We start from the raw sequence: 23100 nt of genomic DNA on the forward strand, positions 1-23100 counted from the left end.
AAGTCGTCATATATATCAAAACTTGGTTTTTTTAAAATTGTTATTACATGTAGATATAATCTATAAGATATAATATACAAATATACATGTACTTATGTCAAGTGCTTTTCTCTTCCAAATACAGTGTATCTTGCCGGAATAAATTTCTGTCATTTTGCAAAATGATAATTTTTAATGAAAATATACACAGGAGGAGATTAATTCAACCCATAGATATACTTTATATACAGTATATCTATTTCGTGTTTGAAATGGTCAGGGGGTCACCCCGGTAAAAACATTATGATTTAGAATGGCTGAGATGAGTTTTACGATGTATTTTGATGAATTTAAAGCGTTCGTAACATGGCAATTTTTCGATTTAAAGTTACCTGCATTTCAGCATATCCTTATTGTTTTCTGGTATTGAAGTGATCTGTAATTATACACTGGGTACATATATATACTATAGTAAATCTCTGGTTATATTGCAATCTAGAAGATTTGTATGTATCGAAATCAACACCCCTATAGAGCCTCTCATATCCATGTATGTATTAACTAAAAATAGTTATCATTTTGACTTGAGATATGTCATACTATGATGGCATATTTCTGCCATCGAGTTGCCGACTTACGACTTAATGATGTCGACATAATTAAGGCATTATGTCGACATCATATAGGAAGATGTCGACATAAACAGAAGAATATATCGACTTACCACATGTACATGCCCACATTATGATTCCAAGATAATTATGTACAAAGTCGGTAACTCGGCGATTAATCGTGTTTATGCTCGGGTGTGACACCGAGTTGTCAGTTATTGATGTCGACATCTAATAATAAACTAAAAGATGTCGACATCTGGTCTTGAAAGTGGAAATCAAAGGCCACCCTTTCATAAAGCACTTTGTATATGCAGCAAGGCACCATACAGAAAAGATTGACGTTGATTTTATTAATTAATGTTTTTATTTGTTTGATTTCAGAATTAAAAATTGTGATCCTGCACATCACGGCCATGCAGCTGTAGCCTGCGTGTACGTAGCTGTTAGTCCGAGCTGAGGAAGTTAGAGTGCATAAGGACTCTGCTTTGTACAACTAATTCCATCCTGTTGGCCATAATCATTTATTAATATATATAACCGTGTGTTGAAAATTCGTTTAAAAGCTGTGTGTGTGTGTTTTGTGGATTAGCATTCGTACCAAGTCCATGTGGTACATACCGTACTATACTATATTAAAAAATGAATGAAAATGCAAAACAATGATTTTTTCATGTTTTATTTTCTTGCTAATCACGAAAAATACCAGTTACGTAATTTAAAAGCCATAAAGGTTACAGTTCAGGTACACAATACATATTGGGAAACCAGCTTTACTTGTTAGCTTGCCCTGTCCATATATATACATAAATATTTACATCCTCGATACATTTATATAAAGGCACAACAGATTTTTGTTACGGTCTTAATGGCCAGATTCAACCTTTGGGCTAAAAATCCTCCCGGGACGCGCTTTTAGCTCCAAACTCGGGATATATCTGCATCTATTTTTTGTAGTAAAAACGTAGTAAAAAAGTCACGTGCTTATACCCCATGCTTATACCTCATTCATTCCATTGGTCGGAATATACAATTTTCTTTCATACCTACGGGTGTAATACTGGCTGGTCTAGGCAATACACTCATGTCTGAGCATTGCATGGCTACTCATGCATTAAAGCCTCATGACGTCACGGCGTCAACAAAATCTCTAATTCCTCGGTAAAATGTTAACCCTTTTTTCACGAATATGACTGGTTTTATTATGAAAGATGCAAACAACGGAATTTGTTATGAAAACATCACGTAAATTTTCATGTATGGAAAATTGACTCTCAGTCGTCGATTTCTCCGAATTTGTTTCGAAATGACGGATATTATAGCTGTAAAATTGCAATAAAACATCGAGGTATGAAAGAAAAATACTCTTTCATAAGTGGATATGAAGGATAGGGATATTCTACCCTCGGGATCACAAAATGTAGCAAAACCCTCGGCAAGCCTCGGGTTTTACTACATTTTGTGACCCTCGGGTAGAATATCCCTATCCTTCATATCCACATATGAAAGAGTCTTATAGTATTATGGGTAACTAGCGATCACGTGATTGTGTGTTTACTTCCAAATATGTTGATAGTTTGCAATTGCTTGCCATTTCTTCGGAAAAATTGCTTTATTTGAAAAAATATTTAGACTCCAAAATGTTATTAATATTGCATGCATATCATTTTGACTTGCACATATGTACTGCTTTAGTATAAATAATGAACTGAAATGAGCTATAAAACTGCCATTTCCACGTTTTGTAAATAAATGATATAATGCGAATTGACCAATTCGATAGGTCTAACCGTCTAATATAGGATCAGCGAAGATCGGCTACTCCCGGCTAATTAAATTCGTAGAATTCTAAATCTATATTGATATATATCATTACCTGCTTTAGGTTTCATAACAGATACATATAACACAGAGAAAGATCTTCGTCAAAAGGCCAAATTATATATACTAAATACCAGGTCAGAGTAAACATACACTCATGTGATCACTAGTTACCCATAATAAAATTCCATATTTATTTCGGCCAATGGCATGAATGAGGTATAAGCACGTGACTTGTTTTACTAAATTTGACTACAAAGAACGCGTATTTTGTACCATTATGGGGAAAATCCCCCGCGGATCGTGGTTTCATTTCCACCATTTGAAATTGCTAAGCAATACTATCATATGATTGTTTAATTTCCAAATTCTTTTCAAATAAATGGTTAAGCTTCCGCATAGCCCACTTAGCTTTTTGGGAATGTAATACATGTACCTGTTCACATACTAAGGAAAACGATGTGCATGCACGGGCTTACATGTATGTGCTAAATTAGGACCTACATAGGATCTAGCTCATTATGCTTCGGTAGGTTCCGTACGAAAATTCATAGATACTACTGGTTATTAGTATCTCATTTTGTTCGTTAGAATTACTCTTCATAGATTGAAAGGTCTCAAGGCCCTCTATCAAAATTGTGAATTTTCCCCAGACGAGAGGTCAAATTTACCATAGTTTATATAGGGAACACATGTATGTGCATTATTTGCTCAATTTTCAAAGGAAATGTAGCAGATGTAATGGAATCAACATGATGCAAGAGAATTGTCCGCCTGACTGTGTTTTGAGCTACACAAGCGCATGGGAGCAGTAGACAGGTAAGTCAAATAGCCAGACTAAATTGAATTCTTACAGATAAACACTTGTTGATAGATAAATAATATGAGAGCCATAAGAATTTAATCTGTTAGAAAAGATTTGGTTACATTGTAAATACTGGATTACTGATGCTAGGAGATGCGCATGTCAGTAAAATTAATGAGTTTACTTTTTATTTCAAATTCTTTAAAGCATTGTTGGTTTTTCCTAAGTTGGTTCTTCAAAGGATATTAAGGTAATGAAATACAAGTAAAAACACATAACGTCAGCTGATGAAGCATATCTGTCTTAAGACAGAATAGATTCAATAATTTGGGCTTTGATGTTGCATTTTACTGTTAAATATTAATAAAAAAACACACAATCAGGAATCCGGAACTTTGATCATGTACATATGAATGTTTTAAAGATGCTCCACCGCCGATATAACATAAATGATACACATCATTTGAACAATAATTGGTGTTTAATCGTGGGTATATATGTCTAATTAAAACAAAAAATAATTTAAAATAATTAATTACTGTGCAATCGATCAGTTCTTCATTCCATATAGGACATAGTGTGACGGATTTTTTTCGGGGTGCAATTAATTATTTTCAATATTTTTATCTTCAAGTAAAATAAGAAGCTCAAACTATTCAATGGTGGTAATGGTATAAAGTCAGTAACTTTTGTAACTGAAGAAAAATTCTAAATCGTCTGCTTTTATTTTTGATAGAGAAAAAATTACCATTTCTCAGCGGTGGATCATCTTTAAATGGGAGCATAAAAATGACATCGAAAGCTTTTGTGTGAAATCATGAAATTTAACATTCTCATAATCTATTAATTTTACAATTTCAGTATAGAAATTATCTGCCATCTTTTCATGGAGGCTGATGTGACAGGACCAGAATCTAAAGGTAGGAAGAAGGGAGACAACCTTTAGCGCCTGTCAGCGAGACATTTCATCGGATCAGAGCACAACATCAGGACGTCTTAGAAGAGAAACCACTTTCCGGTATAAACAGTGTTGTGTTCCATTGTGTTTTTAACCTTGTTTGAATTATATCACACTAAGGCAGAGTTTGTGTTAGCTTACAGAAGGCTTATAATATACTTTGATTGTGAAACATTGATAAATTGAAGATTACATGTTGTGCCAGATGTCAAAGTTCACGTATATACAGCTGTACTTGACAATTACATGGAACATCATCTAATAAAGTTGTGTTGAAATTATAATTGATGTTGACCAGGAAATGTACCAGTCTAAATTTTGGTTGAATAATGCATGGAAAGTGAATTATAATCTTAACTTTTCCACTTTGTGGAAAATCCTTCAAAACGGATTATCTTCCTTGATTTAGATATTATGACAAACCATGTACATTTGCTTCGATATGAAGGCTTTCTTTTTTTTCATTTTTTTTTTAATTAAAAAATGAATGCAGATTGAATATATTAATCAAATAAGTGGATGAATTTAATTTGAAACATGTTTGTTTTGCTGAAAATTTGCAAAAAAAATGATATCTTTATTGGTGTTGTTTCTGTACTTGGTGTAAAGTGAGAAAAACCATGTTGTGGAGAAGAAGTTTGTTAGAATTTGAATTGTTTACAAATGGATGAGAGTTGAGAATGAGCTGAAGGCAATAAGGATATATATGTCTAACAGTCACCTGAATTCCGATATGCACAGTTATAAATAATGTTTTGCTTTTAAACTAATGATAGCCCTGTGAATTGGCACATAGGTCAAGATCGTTGATTTGAACAAATTTGTATCCCTTCATCTCAGCATGCTATGGCCCAACATCATGTACATGTATGAGGTTCTTGGTTATTAAGAAGACTGTAAATTGTTTACAACATACACTGGATGATGCCGACCAAACGACAATTGCAATAGGTCACTTGAGACTTCGCTCCCACAGGAGGAGATTAATTCAACACACAAACATTGTATATTTTATATACTTTTTCTCATTAATCATTACATATAATCCTTGTTCACATCCACATCTATAGACAGTGGCGACGCTAACAGGAAATTAATGAATATATGCAAAATGGCGTGCGAGCGTCAAAGGGTCGAGATTTTGGTGTTTGAGGGTCCGGGGGGTCTCCCCCGGAAAATAATATTACGATTTAGAATGGTTGAGATGAGTTTTACGATGTATTTTGATGATTTTGCGAGCGCCGAATGCGCGAGATTTTGGTGTTTGGGGGTCCTGGAGTCTCCCCCGGGGTAAACATTACGATTTTGAATGGCTGAGATGAGTTTTAAGATGTATTTTGAGGATTTTAAAGCATTTTTAACGTGGTAATATTTCGCTTTTAAATTACGTAACTGGTATTTTCGTGATTCGCAAGAAAATAAAACATGAAAAAATCATTGTTTTGTATTTTTTCATTTTTCATTCATTCTTTTAATATAGTATATTATAGTACGGTATGTACTACATGGACTTGGTACGAATGCTATTCCACAAAACACACACACTACGTTTAAAAGAATTTTCAACTCACGGTTATATATATTTATAAACAATTAAGGCCAAGAGGATGGAAAGAGGATGGACATGCACTCTTACTTCCTCAGCTCAGACTAACAGCTACGTACACGCAGGCTACAGCTGCATGGCCGTGATGTGCAGGATCACAATTTTTAATTCTGAAATCAAATAAATAAAAACACGAATTAATAAAATCAACGTCGATCTCTTCTCTATGGGGCCTTGCTGCATATACAAAGTGCTTTATGAAAGGGTGACCTTTGATTTCCACTTTCAAGACCAGATGTCGACATCTTTTAGTTTAGATGTCGACATCAATAACTGACAAGTCGGTGTCACACCCGAGCATAAACACGATTAATCGCCGAGTTACAAACTTTGTACATAATTATCTTGGAATCATTATGTGGGCATGTACATGTGGTAAGTCGACATATTCTTCTGTTTATGTCGACATCTTCCTATATGATGTCGACATAATGCCTTAATTATGTCGACATCATTAAGTCGTAAGTCGGCAACTCGATGGCTGAAATATGCCACCATAGATGACAGCACAAAATATTATTTTAGATCTTTTCGATGTGAGTAACCCTGATTCACGATGAGCACAGTAATGTGATCATAGGAATGCTTACTCTAATAACCGGGTTTAGATTTAACGTACCTTTACGATAAATATAATATCGTTTCCGGGTATGAGGAAAGATAGGAGATGGAGTAGGAAGGGTAAAAAGTATGTAGTAAAAGTAAAGAGCGAGAAGAGTCGTCTCTTCATTTTGGTTTTGGTTTTAATATTTTCACGTCCTATTAAAGTGTACACGGAATGGTTTGGTATATAAGGCTTGATAAATGCGTCTTTGGATAAAATTTAGAATGGAGAAAGTACGAGTTTCATAGCGATTACGGTATTAGAGATAATGCGACTTTTCTCTAAAACACACCTGAAGCCCCAAGCCATTGACCCCGATTCGGGACCCCTGACCTGTGACGTCACGAGGACAACGGGACCTATTCTACTCGCATAAGATAGAGAGGTGATTTTTTGGTATCTGCCATCTAATATAAACTATCTGTTTGTAAACATCAATTTTGAAGACACAAATACCTGTGTTCATGTCCGATACCTATTTAACATTATCCTTAATCACAGATATGAGTTTGAAAAACGCTTGAAAACAGGGATTTATGCCATGCATAGATGTATATTGATGTACCTGTCTTAGATAAATGAACATCTCTATGCAATTACTGCATAATTTTACACTATAAAATGTTCATAATAATCCACGTACGTTGTATATATGCGGTGGTTGGAACCACATATACATGTATGTGAATAATATATCAAGGATTCTTGATTATGTTATCCAAAGCCCTACTCGGGTCTTTGAATGTCTACTGGTCAAACCCGCTGTTAACAGATTTCTTACTTTTTTTTTATAAAACCTGCCCATACGATTAAGTTATGATTCCAAACAGAATTTTTTGCATATATGTAAATGCATCTACATCTGAAATCGATCTATTTGTTTTTTTGACGAAATATATTCAGCTTACATACATATGTATGATATTTCGCTCAAGTTCATTCATTAGTGTCTTTAATTGAAAAATAAATCATGCACGGGTCAGACGAAAACAATGAGACTGAAGATGTCTATGTGACCAGTCTAATCCAAGAAGCAGATATCAAATACAGAACAAAAACAGAACTGTCATTCCGAATAGCCAATGTCGTGCTGCGTTAATCTCTATACCTGTATACTGCAGTAACTAAACCGCGTGGTCAACCGAGACTAATGAGGGGGCTAACCAGATTACGTAAGAAAGGTGTTTAGTGACCTGTCACGCTTTGTTGAATAGCTCGCGTCAGGTGTCAAAAGTAAGATCACAGGTAAGTTAGCGATGGACCATCATGTAATTGTTGTATAATGTAATATTTGTTTACACTTAAAAATCCCTGGTTTACAGTAAAATATACCGTTCTAACACAACATATATCAAGTGTATCAATTACTAGATGTACAGTATATATTTCAGAAAGACTCATTATACATTTGTCTTGTTTATATGTTCTGGTTACACGTAAATGCATTTTTATAACAAAAATTACAAAATTATCTACAAATGGCATGTCGAGAAAGAACAATGCAAATATAATGCTCAATGTCAGAATTTTGATATTTCTGATAGTAGATTTCGGATATCCATTTTTTACTCCCCTCCTAATTTATGTCTATGATATCTACGTGTATTGAACTATGAAATACATTTAAAACATTTTCTTTTCGTTATGTTGGTTCTTGAAATCAGAAACATACATACATATATATTTCTGTTGAAATCCATAGGCCTAGAGAGAAAAATTTATTTATACAGAAACATATTCAAAGGAATAATCATATAACCATCATTTTTCTAATTCGTCCCTTTTTAGATCACATTATGAAAATGGAATATTCCCGAGGTTTGATAATTTAGAAAGTTGTTAAAACAGAGATAAGATCTCTAGTTAAATGTACCAGAAACATAAATAACGTATACATGTTTCCGCTTATCTACATATGTATTTAGCCTGATTTCAGTTGTAATATTTCCTATTATATATATAATTAAATCGTCAACATAACTGCATACTGTATATATATTTGTAAAATTCTCGTAACCCCATTTCAGGAATACATATATGTCCCCCTTTTTGCTATAACCCCACTACCAAACACCTCACTGCCGTTGTCCTCGTGACGTCACATCCGGTTATTCCTCAAATCAGCGTGAGCGGCCGATCCCTGATCAGCAGTCGATATACAGGTAAAAATCGAGCACTTCGGAGGGCTGTATCTCGGTACTGAAGCGGCCGATTTTGATGCGGTTTTCAACATTCTTGTCAGGAGATCAAACAGAATAACATATCTAAATATTATTTTCCGTTCCGTGTACACTTTAACACCGCAGCCAGGGTTCTCTAATGATAAGGAAGCGCCAGGTTTGTTGGTGAAGAAAGCCGGAGTACCCGGGAAAAACCACCGTCCAGTACCTGACAACTGTCACACATGGGATTCAAACCCGCATCCCACGGAGGAAGACTTGTGGTAACATGCATGTGTATATGTCGGTCCATCTTAACCACACGGCTACCGCGGCCCCACCTACTCTTTATCGCGATCGGAAGACCAGAGAGTGATTTTATTTCTCAAGTTTCCATTCGTTATTCATTCATTTATATTACATATTTGGTTTTTTTTACATTTGCAAATGAGAAAAATTACAATACAATTAAAGAAAAAATATATGTATATGAATGAATATAGAATAACAATGAAAAAATATACAATACTGTCCAAACGTAAAAAAAAACAACATAATACAAAGTTTTCAAATTTTCTTGCAATGGAAGTGGTAGCGTTGGACATAAATTATCTAGATCTACCACTAGCCCATGGTCACTTCCTGGGGATTCTCAATTACCATGTACATATTCGTAGTATTGGGTTCACCACTGCAATTTCTTATAAAAAATGAAGGGAAGTAACTCTGACGAACTAGGAGGTATATTGCTGTCTACGTTCTCATTAACGACCATATATAGCTGCTAATCATATAAAATAAGACGTAAACAAGATATGAATGAACAAGTTTAATTAACGCAGCCATGTATATGGTCACAAGACACGACATCCAGAATACCTTTTAAACTCCCAAAATATCGCTTTAATTACATTTCAGGAAAATGTACTAAAAAGTACATATTGATATTTTCAAACATAACGATCAATATGATCAATGCAAATAAAAAATACGCACGTAAGTAAACAAATTCTGGTGGATAAATCATTTTAAGAGAAGTCCTACAGGATCATAGACCTTACAAACATTTTGTAGCTATTAATCGAAATAACAAAAAGTACATTTTTAAAATCTGCATGAACAGTTCCGTAGAACAATAATACTGTTTGTTGATATTAGTCTGTGTCTTTATATAGGATAAATGACATTGTCTTTCCCGTGCGTCAGATGTACCAATAATATCCAGTCACTTCTCGGTATCCAGTCACTTTCCTGGTGATTTCGTTACCTCACTGCAGCCTGGCCTTGCCGAACGTATCTAAAATAAAAGGTAAAACAGAATAGATATTATCCATCATTTTTTTTATCAATTTAAAGCTTCATCACTGCCACATGTCAACTCTCTCGTTTATTTATCAGAAAGTTTATCGTTTATTTGAATTATTTAACACGAAAATGTTCTTTTGTTTTACAGCACGTTGTTGTGACCTAAACTAAAACTTGATAAGTTTAATGAAATCGACAAAGGAAGTTTAGTATGGAAATAGATAAAGATGTCGGTTGGTAGGTTCAGTCCAGTTTTCAATTACATTGCTATAAAAATAAGTATTTTTGTTGACATTTTACAGACGAGATAGAACGATGTGCTCTACTAATTGTACATCACGATGTTATGCACAGTTCATTGTACATGTACCTTTACAGATAATATCAAAATGATTATATTCTAGAAATTATGTACGATGTCATCTCCGATTCTCCAGGGGTAATTATCACTATCGTTACATCCGACCCTGAAATATTTCATAGCAAGACTGAAGGCAGTTCAGTCGAAAAATTACGATCATGAATAGACTTCATCTGGTTATTACAGCGACAGCGACGTCAAACTTCAAAGCCAAAGTCATCCACATGCACAATGTACTGTTATTCAATTCGTTTGATATACAAAAGTACCCAAGCAACTGTCTAATCTGTGGTGTGGTCGCCTGTAAAGCCTACAGTATTGCAATGAAATGTTCTACACGACAGCGATAGTAACCCCTGGAGTATAGAGGATGGTATGATATAAATCAACAAATTAAATTTTCTGGACATTATGATTTACGCTAAAACGCACAAGAATGTATCAGACCACGAAAATGACAACCTATAGCGTATCACTGTTTTCATATCTGAATTAAATAAAGACATTCTGTGTACTATTCACACGAGGAGAATAGGTTACCTACCACTGAAATAAGGTCCATGCGGAGACTTTTACCAACATGTTTGCACAATTAATAATCCGCAAAGACAACAGGATGGCTATCACATAATCGAGACTTTTCCAGCCAATACTTACTATCAAGCATTATAGACTAGGGCAGCAATAGGATTTCACATCTCGAAAGCTTCCATCAACATTGGTGCGATCATTGCTGCCTGTAGTGACATTCTACCTCGACTTTGCCTCTGACCTTGTCCTTGTCCATAACCTTGACCTTGTCCATAACCTTGTCCTTGTCCATAACCTTGACCTTGTCCATAACCTTGACCTTGTCCATAACCTTGACCTTGTCCATAACCTTGACTTTGTCCATAACCCTGACCTTGTCCATAACCTTGTCCTTGTCCATAACCTTGACCTTGTCCATAACCTTGACCTTGTCCATAACCATGACCTTGTCCATAACCTTGTCCACTTGGTGAGCCGTTGTCTTGTCTAGTATCTGTAATGACATAATTTGATTTGATTTTTGAAAAGTATTGATTCTGAATATTACGTATTTACTGGCGCTACACACTGTGGTGTTACGGTTCGCAGATTAGTGGATTAGTTGACAATTCCACGCAGCCTCACTTTCACTGAGTTAGGCGAATTTATTTTCGAAAATGTTTTAAATTTATACAAGGTATTCCATTTCAATGGTCAAAACTGGAAAACGTAAGCATAACTTGATCGTCGTTTTGCTTTTGGAAGATCAATAAACGCATTTAGACTGGTTTTCTTTGGCCGGCTATTGATTTAAAAAAACACTTTTCTTCTGAAATTAGGTTTTTACAACTGAACAACCGCTTTTATTTAGATTACAGATTTGTACACATCAACAAAGTGTAGAATATAGGCTGTAGTATAGAAAAGGCAAAAACTGAAATTAGACTGGGAAGATTGAAACAGGTGACTATATAAGCGCCAAGATGAAACTGTACTTAGGAAAGGCCTAGGTACGTAAGATAAACGGGGTGACCTAGTACTTAATGTTCACTCAATCTTGTTTAAGATGCCCCAGGAAAATATGTAAGGTCAGATTCTTTTCATACAATATACTATATACTGTTGCGAATCAACAATTGGTCTTAAAGATCCGGTATATGTTTCCGAAACAGACATTAATAGTTTATCATCTACAATTATAATGTCAGAACATATATTGATGACCTCAGATGAAGTTATACGACACCAAACAAACGTAGGATTTCCTGTATAAATATATGTTAACAATGTAGATTCATCTCATTTTATGCTGCCACCTGGCATAGCGATTTTCAACACTTGCATAGATCACTTTGCATATTTATTTCAGGAACCAACGGTGAGCTTTCGAATGAGTTGAAAAGGTATCAAGAAAGTTATCCAGCTAAACTGAAAATGGATAGCATCAAAATACGAAAGAAACCAATGATATGGACATTGTCATCAAACTACTCTCCACTGTCATACAAAAGAACAGTCTATGAATTTACATACCCATGAGACCAGAGTTTCCTCAATACTAAGCGTTAAAATATGTGTTTAGATGATTACCAGCAGCAGAATTAACTTCGGTAAAAATTCGGCCAAATAAAAAAGCAAATAACTTCAAATGAGAACAGACTTAAAAAACTTTTTGTCTGTTTAAAGTCGAAATTCGTTAAATACTTTCATCGACATCAACAACTGATCAAATTTCATTGCAAATGTATAATGTTATTACCAAGTAAGTGACAAATAGGCTGGGATATGGGCACAAGCTGCATATCATTATAAGACTGATATAAAGCTCCTTCCAAAATATTTTTTTGCAAAAGCTTTGCACTAATATAAATTGTATATGTATTCCTTTGCAAAAACGAAAGTTGTAAAACAAAAAACCCAGAAATTGGTTTTGATGGTACGACATCCATATGTATGTGACAAATGACACACAATGAACTTTTATTTTTAAGAAGTCGTGACCAAGGTTTCGTGACCAAATTATTTTCATTTACAGATTAATTAGCCATGATGTTGTCACTTAAAACTATGTCATCCACATAATTGCTTATAATGTGGTAATTAGTACTAACTAATATACTATTCAACTACTAGAAAGGCTGTCGTTTATAAAGGCATACATTGGAACCACCACCACTCCTCTCACCTTCACGCTTATGCTATTTTGTATGAAGTGTTATATTCCATTGTATGAGGAAATCATTCTATAGAAATGGCCATGGATATGACAAGTGCTATCTGTTGGTATAGAGTGAAATATTTCTATTAGTCAACTAGCCAAAACTTCTCGAGTTGTGGACAACAAAATCAAAATTGACGTTTCCAGCTTGCAGTTTTAACTGTGGATTTCTTCAAAATATAAAGGATGCGATATCAGTTGTTTTACAATTATTATAAGCGCGACGTCAATGCCATTAACATCAAACGAGCAGTCATTTATATATCAATTTTGATTCAAAATACAATCAAATTATGAAGAAAAAACCCAACATATTATGTGATTAAATGAGATGTATTATGTGGAAGTATTTTGGATGAACGTTATATACTCTGTATAAAAATCACAGCTTGGTTTTGGCAAACGTTCATATGTACATCATGGTTACGTAGCAAATAATGATGACATGACATTTTTTAGTAATGTGTGTTACAAATGTAGATGTCCTTTTCATTAAATTTTCAAACATTTTTTCTTTCTACCACAAGTGTAAAGAACGCAATAATCTCACGTCATTTTATAAAGCAACGCCACGCATTTCAAAAATGATAACAAAATAAAAGGACATAACAAATAATTAAAACCTGCTTAAAACAACTCATTGATTAATGCGGTTATACAGTCTGTACCATAACGCTTGCAGTGCTAAACACCATAAATTAGTTTATTTGATGTAACAATTGCACCAATCCGATTAAGATAAGGACCTTCATTACACATTTCGATGTTGATGATGACCTATAGAGTGTCACGTCATGTCCAGATCACTATACATTCGTCATTTGTGCCACATTTTCTCGAATATGGTACCGTATATCCGTCTATTTTCACGGGTAAACATTTTTGTGATTTTGACCTAAGACTAGAAAATCAATTTTGTAAATATTTCATGGATCAAAATTCGTGACAAAGGTGATGTCCCACGAAAACACGAAAATACCATCACCTCGAAAATAGCGGCTATACGGTAACAGCAGCATCATCAACCAATGTCACTTTCAAACTTAAGCTGGATGGTTGACGCAAAGCTAACCTGACTATGACCTCTTATTCGGCACTGTTACATTTTCATTCAGGTGATAAAATGTAGTATAGAGAGTATACCCATTTTCAATCTGGTTGATTTTGAGCCATTACTTACCAGCCATCAACTCCGACATCATACACTTCATGACCCACCAACGCTTACAGCATCGCCGTCCTGTCCACATGAACCCACAGGGGAACACCTGTATTTCGTGTTGTTCAAGACAGTCCACTCTTGAACACCGACAGTACAGGGACATCTGTGGATCACAGGTTTGAGCCCGGAACCGGTAGTGCATGGCCGCTACTCTGCGTCTGGCCTAGAGTGCATCACATAACGAAAACATAAAGAATAATAACTTAGATCTCAATTACACTCTACTCTAAGGCTATAACTTCGAATTTAGATATATGGAACTTGTTGAACCTATGGAATCTATTGGTTTTTTCACTGTATGTTGTAGGACATGGGTCATTTAAATTAAATTATTAATCCGCTTCTTTTTTAGAAGGATATAATGCAAAATATAGAACTACTTGGAATTGAAATTGTTGAGACAATGTCAAGTTCTGCTTTGCTATAGAGATTATATTTGATTAAATAATAATAAAAAAAATTCAAGATGATGTGCACAATGTATGCAGGTAAATTGTTTGCATTTGGAGTAATCATACTCTTTGCACAAGGTGTAAATTTGATATAAATGTTTTTGTTTAATACATTATTACGTGTGGTAGATATGTATGTCATTACAGTGCAATCTCACTGAACAATATTATTATTATATTGAGGGTTCAGCTCCAAGAAGTTTGAAGATAGGTAGTATTAACGGTTTTAGTGTTAAAACGGAAAGACTTTGAATTAGAAAAAAAGTAAATATATGATCTTTAAAGAAATATTGCAAAGACTTCACATAGTAGCATATAAAACATTATCATATCAATCTTGAAAGTCTTTAAACAGAAATATCGTCATTATTTAGGTTAAAATTACTTTCAATAAATGTTGTACCAGCATAATTTCATATATTTGTATTGAATTTACGCAACACGCTGCAAAGTCAATCTGAAACGTACCATCATTGTATCATAATAACTTTGTCGTTTTGTCTTCTTGGGCTTTTTTGTTTTCTTCTTTGTTTTAGGAACGTTTGGTTTCGCTGTAGGTTGGTGTGTTCCTCCGGTATCTTGCCGGCTTGCTGGTCTCTGCGCAGGTCTTTGTAAGAGCTTCCGGTTGGGATTGTAATTGGCACTAAAACTGTTTGATTGTATCAGTCGAGGTGTCATTGGTTGGCTCTGCCCGGCTTGTTTGTTGTATATTTCGTTTCCGTAGTATGGTGCTGTGAAAAAATAATGATATTACTTCTTAAGGAAATTAATCAACGCTCGAAAAGATCGTAAAAACTCATAAATTAGCATAAACCAGAGTGTAAATTCTATCTCGATCGTGCACCTGGCAAATACCTCATATGTTCTTACAAATTTAGAAACATTCACAAATGAGTGTTCAGAGAGGTATCCTAAAGAAAGAATGGAAAGAAATAATTCAAAAACCTTCCTTTTCTGCGCTTTTTGCAATTTAAAAACTCTGTTGAGGATTTCGTGAGTATAATTACAAATTTGATTTAAAAACCTCGGAAATAATGGAATTTATCCTCCTGTAAATGCTGATCATTGAATATGACGAACCAGATGTATTTAGCTATTGGGTATTGTAAACCTGTGTATTTCTATGATTTAAATTTGCGTTATTTGATGTTTGCGTGTTGTCTTTATAGCAAAACCTACAAATGGATGGATGTTTCATTATGATATAATGTTTTCTTACGACATTTAATACAACAAGACAATATGATATTTCTCAATCTAAAGAGCTGTAGTTCAAATATACTGTGTGCATTCCAAAGGCACAAAAATATAACTTAAAGTTAGAGACAAAAATAATTAAAATAAATAATAAATATTTCGAGATGTGGAGGATTGCATACTTCCCATATTTCCACACACTTGAACTGTGTTCTCCAAGTTACAAGTTATATTTCAAGTTACAACGAACGCATTTTGTTTATGCAGGGAACAACCAGTTAAATGAAAGAAAATACCTTCGATATGGCCCCTGTGTATACAAGTTAAAGCCCAAAGTAGAAATTTGATCCGGTGTAACGTTGAAAACGGACCTCCGTTGAAAATTGACCTCGGGTCAGTTTTCAACGTTGAAAACAGACCCCGAACGCCGTTGAAAATTGAACATGCCGTTGAAAATTGACAGTGGCAAACTATCAACGGATGGTCTTTTGAAAAGTTTGTACTAATCTTTTTTATGATTATATTTTCGACGATTTTACGTTTGTCAGGTATTCAGTAATTGTTAATATATATTTATTCCCTGCACTACAAGAATACATGTATTATATATTTGCGTATGGATCAGTTATGTTGTGTTCTGCGTATGGTTGTGTTGTGTTGTTGTGTTGTGTTGTGGTTGTGTGTTTGTGTGTAGTTGTTGTGTTGTTATGTTATATGTTGTTGTGTGTTGTGTTATTATATGTGGTTGTGTAATGTTATTGTGTTGTGTGTTATTGGGGTGTTGTTGTGTTGTGTGTAGTTGTATGCTGTGTGGCTGTATTTTGTGTTGTGTTGTGTTGTTGTCTGTTGTGTTGTTGTTCCGTGCTTGTGTAATGTGTTGTTGTGTGATGTTTTAGTGATATGTTGTTGCGTTATGTTGTGTGATGTTGTGTTATTGTGTATTGTTGTGTTGTTGTTGTTAGGTGGTGTTGTATTGTTGTTGTGTTGTGTAATGTGTTGTTGTGTGATGTTTTGGTGTGTGATTTTGTGTTGTTTTATGTTGTGTTGTGCGATGTTGTCGTGTGTTGTGTTGTTGTGTGTTATTGTGTTGTTATTGGGTGGTGTTGTATTGTTGTTTCGTGGTTGTGTGTTGTGGTTGTGTTGTGTATTGTGTTATGTGTTGTTGTGTGATGTTTTGTTGTTATGTTGTGCTGTGTTGTGAGGCGTGTTATGTTGTTGTGGTGTTGTGTGTTGTTGTTAGGTGGTGTTGTGTTGTTGTTGCGTGTTTGTGTGATGTGTTCTTGTGTTAGTTGTGTGATTTTTTGTTGTGTGATGTTGTGTTGTGTGACTTTTTGTTGTGTAGTGTTGTTGTGTTGTTGTTGGATGTTTTTGTTGCGTGGTTGTGTGTTGTGGTGTGGTTATGTTGTGTGTTGTTGTGTTGTGTGATGTTTTGTTGTGATGTTGTGTCATGTTGTTGTGTAATGTTGTCTTGTGTTGTGTGTTGTGTGATGTTGTGTTTAGTGTGACGCGTTGTTGTGTTGTGTGACGCGTTGTTGTGTTGTGTGATGTTATGTTGTGTGATGTTGTGTAATGTGATGTTCTTATGGGGTCACTTTTCAACGGGGTCTATTTTCAACGGGTCGTGTAAAAAGTGCGCTTAATGTTCAGTTTTCAACGGTTGTCGGGGTCATTTTTCAACGTTGAAAAATGACTCGATGTCAGTTTTCAACGGGGTCCATTTTCAACGTTACACCGGTATCTGATTGACTGGTTCTTATGAATTCTTATGAATTTGAAACTTAAAAATGATTTTTTTTCTGCCAGGTAATTATTCCTAAATAACAATGATATGAATTTGGAAATTTAGATTGAAATTTAGGTTTAGAATGCAATGTATCAATTTTGATAATGAATATGTAAAAAATTAGAATTTCAAGATTTTTGCACCTTTTTTCAAAATGGATACCCTAGGTGGAGTTTGAGCTGAAGGACCCAAACTTTGTTTTCTATCTAGTGTTATATGAGAACCTAGACTAAAATGATAGTACACAAGAGGTAACTAATATTCAGCTGTTTTAATAATACATTACAAAACTTTAACACCGTGGTCTATGTAAATTTATTTAGTTGATTTGTCTCTACACTGTAGTAATTTATCTGATGTTAAACTAGGAACGTCCATGCCATCTGTGATTCGGAGGTATATCCCCTAGTATATCTAAAGATTCATTGGTGTGGCTGTCTTTCGACAGCAAGAGTTATGAAGAACAGCATAGCTCGCTTATTGTAAACTTGTTAATGAAATAGCTAATAAATCAAAACTAGGTCCGGCCGAAACATTTATAAATGATGGTGTGACATCATAAAAGAAAAAAAAACACCTAGAGAGGTTATATAAAAGAAACAAGTTAATGATGGCAATACAATGTCACACAATTAATAATAGAGATGTTTTATAACTTATTAATGTACCGTATACATTTACAGGATACGTCATAAAATACCGCCAGGGACATGGTTCCGAAACGTTTGAACCGTTTTTTTATTCATTGTACATTCATATTAACATAGAGGTTTAGATGTAATGCATAAATCCTTGTATAAATGTCATTTATAATATTTTTTAAACAGATAATTGTCATGAATTTTGTCGCTTTGTATTTCGGATATGTTATTGTCTATCAAATCAGGTGTTGTTGTTAATCTTCTGAAGGAACGCATATTTTAACGTCTTGAATTGTTGTCAGTAGTGGAGGCGGGTTAAAATTAATTTTATCATCCATCATATGATGCTGCAAAGGTTGTTACATTTTGTATCTAAAGAGATTGTAAGATACAGTTTCAATTGATATTTTGATATTAAGTATCCCGTCGTTGAAAAAAATCGTGGGGTTTTAGTCGAATTTGCAAAAAAAAAAAAAAAAAAAAAAAAAAAAAAAATGATATTAACAAATTTTCTTCCATTGGGTTCGACCTTAAACAACATCATGCTATATTCACTCTTGTTGAATGTTTCAAACAAACTTGAATAATAACATACTTTGGACTATCAACATGGACTACTTTTGTAATGTGTAGCCGGTTATTTTCATGTGTCAAAATGTTTACGAGTTGGACTAGACACGAGAAAATTTAATTTTAACGTTTTTTAAAATCTCGCGGTTTGACTATAAGGTTTTTTCTCGCACCTCGGACAGGGAAATCTCACTTGATACCCGGTGCTAGATTTTTCTATCTCGTCCGATCTGTCTGGTACCTTTACGCGAATTTTGGCGGAATTTTACGCCATTCATGTAACAGTCCGCGCATGTGACGTCAAACTCTCAAACCGGTGACGTCACAAGCGTCAGATAATCAATATTATTAGAAATATATGCATTCAGTCATTTACCATGCATTGTTTGGTTGTTGTTTTTAATCATGAAAACAGTATGTACCGATTGATCATCGTTTTCTCTTTTATATAACCGAACTATAGTTTTATGCGGAATGACTGAAATCGAAGCGCAGATGAAATGGTTAATCGGCTTTGAACCAGGAGGCCCAAGACGGGATAGTTTTACACTCTGAACGCGTATATAGATGGGTTTTGTTATATCTTAGAGGCGCGAGAAAAAAAATCTATTACCTTTAAGTGATCGAGATCGGGTTATCTCAGTCTCGGGCTAAGATTTTGTAACATCCCAACCTCGGCTAACGCCTCGGTTGGGATTATGTTACAAAATCTTAGCCCTCGACTGAGATAACCCGATCTCGATCACTTACAGGTAACAGATTTTATTAATATCTCTCATCGGTTTCTTTTTTTTGAGGATCACATCTTCACGACCATAGCAATATCCCACAGTGTGGAGTTGCTCATAATTCATCTTTGTACGACCTTTGACTTTCGACTTTGCTATCCCGAAATTAAAATGAAAGTAGTGATTATCAAATGGTGCATATGTATTACACTTAATGCATGCATGTAATTGTAAATTAAAAAAAGAACAAATAAATAAAAGAATGAATCGCCAGAACAGGGAAGTATTATAATCATATTGCTTTCATTTATACCTGATTTTTCTAATAACTACCATATTGGACGATGAACAACTACCCATTCCTTAACATTTCCCGCATAGAAGAATGCGTGATAATTCAACAATATAGTGCTGTGGAAAGTAACGATTGTCGGTTGTAGTGTGAGTCATAAAGTTATGCCGTTGTCTTTGTTTAGACTAATTTACATATTTTCATCATGAGTAGAAGTTTGTCCTACATTGTGTATGCCAAATCTCGATATGTTTCTGTCCTTACTAGTGTTCGTTTAAGATATACAAACCTGATTCAAGAATTAGCACTGAAAGTTAGTAATAACCAGTGTTGTAAGTGGATGAAAAAGGAGTTAGATTTCGGGGCCAAATATTTTTGATCAAAATCAACTGAATCTTCGAAACATCTTTTTGTTCTAACAATTGTAATTTGATATACTTTTTGAGTTGTTTGTTTTCATTCTTGTTTACTTTTAAAAACAATACCTTGGAGGGAAATTGAGGTTTATGATAATTATGATGTCTCGGTTGAGGTCAATGATACGTTGTAATAGTAGGTAAATTACAATATTTAATATAATATTTTAACTATAATTTTTCTACGTAATTCTCACAAAAAGCATAAAACATGTTATTACGAACGACCTTGTAAGTTCTTATGAGGAATAAGTTTATATGTTTAAAGGGTAATTAGAGATTTAAATTTAGATAGAGTGAATAGGCTCTTTTAGCGTTATTTTGACATAAAATGCTGATGTTATTTCAATTCAATCCGACTTAGTTTAATGTTTGTCCTGAAATATCATAATTAATTTTCAAATAATTAAACAAATCACACAAAATAACTAAGGTTAGACGATTCAGCAAACTGTTTTAGAACTATTTCATTCCCCAAATAACCTTTTCAATAAAGCTTAATGTGTTTTCGTGTAACTGACAAGGTTGAGGTTATCTGTTGGAGAGCTAAAAATAACGTAAAAAGGAACAAATGTTTTAAAGTTCACATTAATATCTTTAGATGGGTTTTTTTTTTCTCTGACATTTTATGGTACACCACAAAAAGTACCATTAAATGTTCTCATAATGAGATGAATATATCCCTATTATACCTAGAGCAATTAAAGTACAATTAAATACAAAACAGTTTCGTTAATATCATCAATCAAATAATTCACGATGTAAGGAAATTCAGTGTAATTGTTTAATTAATAAATATCAGAATTATGGTCATTTTTGTATCTTATATCAATACATAGTAGATAACTGTTAAAGGAGTTAAAGCTTGACAAATATTACAGCAGCAAACGACACTTTATCAAAATCACTGTGGGTGACATCCGTAATGAAACTGCAACTGAAAACAACTAAATAAACAATTTGTTGTTAAAACATTACCTACTAAGTTTTTATTAACTGCAGGATATTAAAGACAACGAAAGTGCTATTAAAGATGAAAACTGCTTAACCAGAGAAATGTTTTTAACCATTACCGACATTAATGGATTTGGCGGTGATAATAATATTTCTTACGTATTAAATTAAATGTCCTACCTTGGGCTGGCGCGTTGGGGAATATCTGAAAACCTGTCGTGAATGCCAGGCCTACCCAAGTTAGGGAGAAGAGTTGTAATTCCTTTACCAACATCTTGGAATACACAGTTATTTTGGCACGTTTCTATGACGGCCGTAATTTTCTAGCTGGGGCTCTGTGTACCTGAGTCAGGTGTGTGAAGTGACTGGCTGATAATGACACAGACAGTGTATTGGTCTTCACTGGTATACACTACTAAGGCTTGCCGACAGGATTAATGTCGGATTGTGTCTTTCTTGTCACCTTCACTCTAAATACGTATACATTCATGTGTATTTTCTATAAAATACATAGACAGAAACTTTATTTTTGTAACATAAAAATATTCATTACAAAGCCCATCGATGAAACAAATAATGATTACCTTTCGGAAATTATTTAAAAAGACGATTGTATTCACGCATAAATTTGAATGGCCTTTCTGCAACTGTTTCAATGTAAATGTATTGTATATATTTGTATTATCGAATAAGGGAAAGTAAGACTCTTGGTGCTGTCCGCTGTCAAACACTCACTATAGTCTATAAATGTGGTGGCTTAACATGCATAGCGGTGTATACTGCAGCCTCCCAAAATGTTTACAGGGGAGGAATTTAATATAGCGTGCTGTTAATAGGACTTTAAGGCTATCAACCAAACAATCCACAATTCATAGACATATAACGAAGGACTGTTTAATTGTCATACAATGTCACCAACGAACACTTTCTATTATTGCAATATTTATGGATACACGAATTAGATTAGCTATAATAATATTTAAGTGTACGAAGGGGATATAACAGCATGGACCGACGCAAAGGTCCTGGGTTTATATATGAAGTTTATTAGACAGATGTCTAAAGGAATATCTTATCGATTTGATTGACATCACATCTATAATCCGTATCAAATATATGGTTCTAATAGCATTGTACCTGACGTGAATTGTTATTGCAAGACAAAATAATGGCAATAGAAGAACACCCTGAAGAACTCAACATTTGTGCAATAATGTTCGCAAGTGCAGTATCGAAATAAACATTTTGACAGTATTACTTGATATATAATATAAGACTCTTTCATATGTGGATATGAAGGATAGGGATTTTCTACCCGAGGGTCATAAAATGTTGAAAAAGGCTTGCCGAGGGTTTTACAACATTTTGTGATCCAACGGGTAGAATATCCCTATCCTTCATATCCACATATAAAAGAGTATTTTTCTCTCATACCTCGAAATTTTATTTCAATTTTACTACTATGATTTTCCGCCATTTTGAATTAAATTCGAAGAAAACGCGACTGCAAATCAATTCGCCATCCCGTTTTTTAATGCGCGACTGCAAATCAATTCGCCATCCCGTTTTTTTATCTTTGAATCTTAATCAAGCTAAGTTTCTGAAAGAAATGCTGAAATTGCACCTAGATAACATTACTTTTGTTGACGCTGTGACATCATGAGGCTTTATTGCATGGGTAGCCATGCAATACAACCCCAGGCGACACCAGTGTATTGCCCTGGACCAGCCAGTATTTCACGTGTAGATATGAGAGAAAAAATATTATCCCAAGTAAAAATTATGAACGGATGAATTGTCAAAAGTTACCCAGCATGCCTCTTAATAGCAACAGCGCATTAGACCTGTGGAGGTGTGAATAAAGCACTTTAGAGGAATCCTAAGTAAAAATTACTTAACATCTGCCTT

At 34.3% G+C, this 23100-nt stretch overlaps 1 protein-coding gene across 1 annotated transcript; it reads right to left on the reverse strand.

Moving 5' to 3' along the window:
* Window positions 1–9370: 9370 nt before the first annotated feature.
* Window positions 9371–21599, reverse strand: LOC138309432 (uncharacterized). The gene is made up of 5 exons (XM_069250631.1): window positions 21373–21599; window positions 15080–15342; window positions 14118–14322; window positions 10867–11233; window positions 9371–9840 (listed from the first exon to the last, which is right to left on the reverse strand). Exons 1-4 carry the CDS (start codon window positions 21464–21466, stop codon window positions 10902–10904), a joined length of 894 nt encoding a protein of 297 aa, XP_069106732.1. The 5' UTR covers window positions 21467–21599; the 3' UTR covers window positions 9371–9840; window positions 10867–10901.
* Between the last annotated feature and the right edge of the window lie 1501 nt (window positions 21600–23100).

This window comes from Argopecten irradians, chromosome 1, assembly GCF_041381155.1.
Source record: "Argopecten irradians isolate NY chromosome 1, Ai_NY, whole genome shotgun sequence".
NCBI lineage: Eukaryota > Metazoa > Mollusca > Bivalvia > Pectinida > Pectinidae > Argopecten > Argopecten irradians.

Coding starts and splice junctions, on each gene's coding strand:
- LOC138309432 (XM_069250631.1), bottom strand. CDS start 21,466: ATGTTGGTAAAGGAATTACAACTCTTCTCCCTAACTTGGGTAGGCCTG. Junction 14,323..15,079: donor GTTATTATGATACAATGATG/GTACGTTTCAGA, acceptor GATGCACTCTAG/GCCAGACGCAGAGTAGCGGC. Junction 11,234..14,117: donor GATGTCGGAGTTGATGGCTG/GTAAGTAATGGC, acceptor ATGTCATTACAG/ATACTAGACAAGACAACGGC.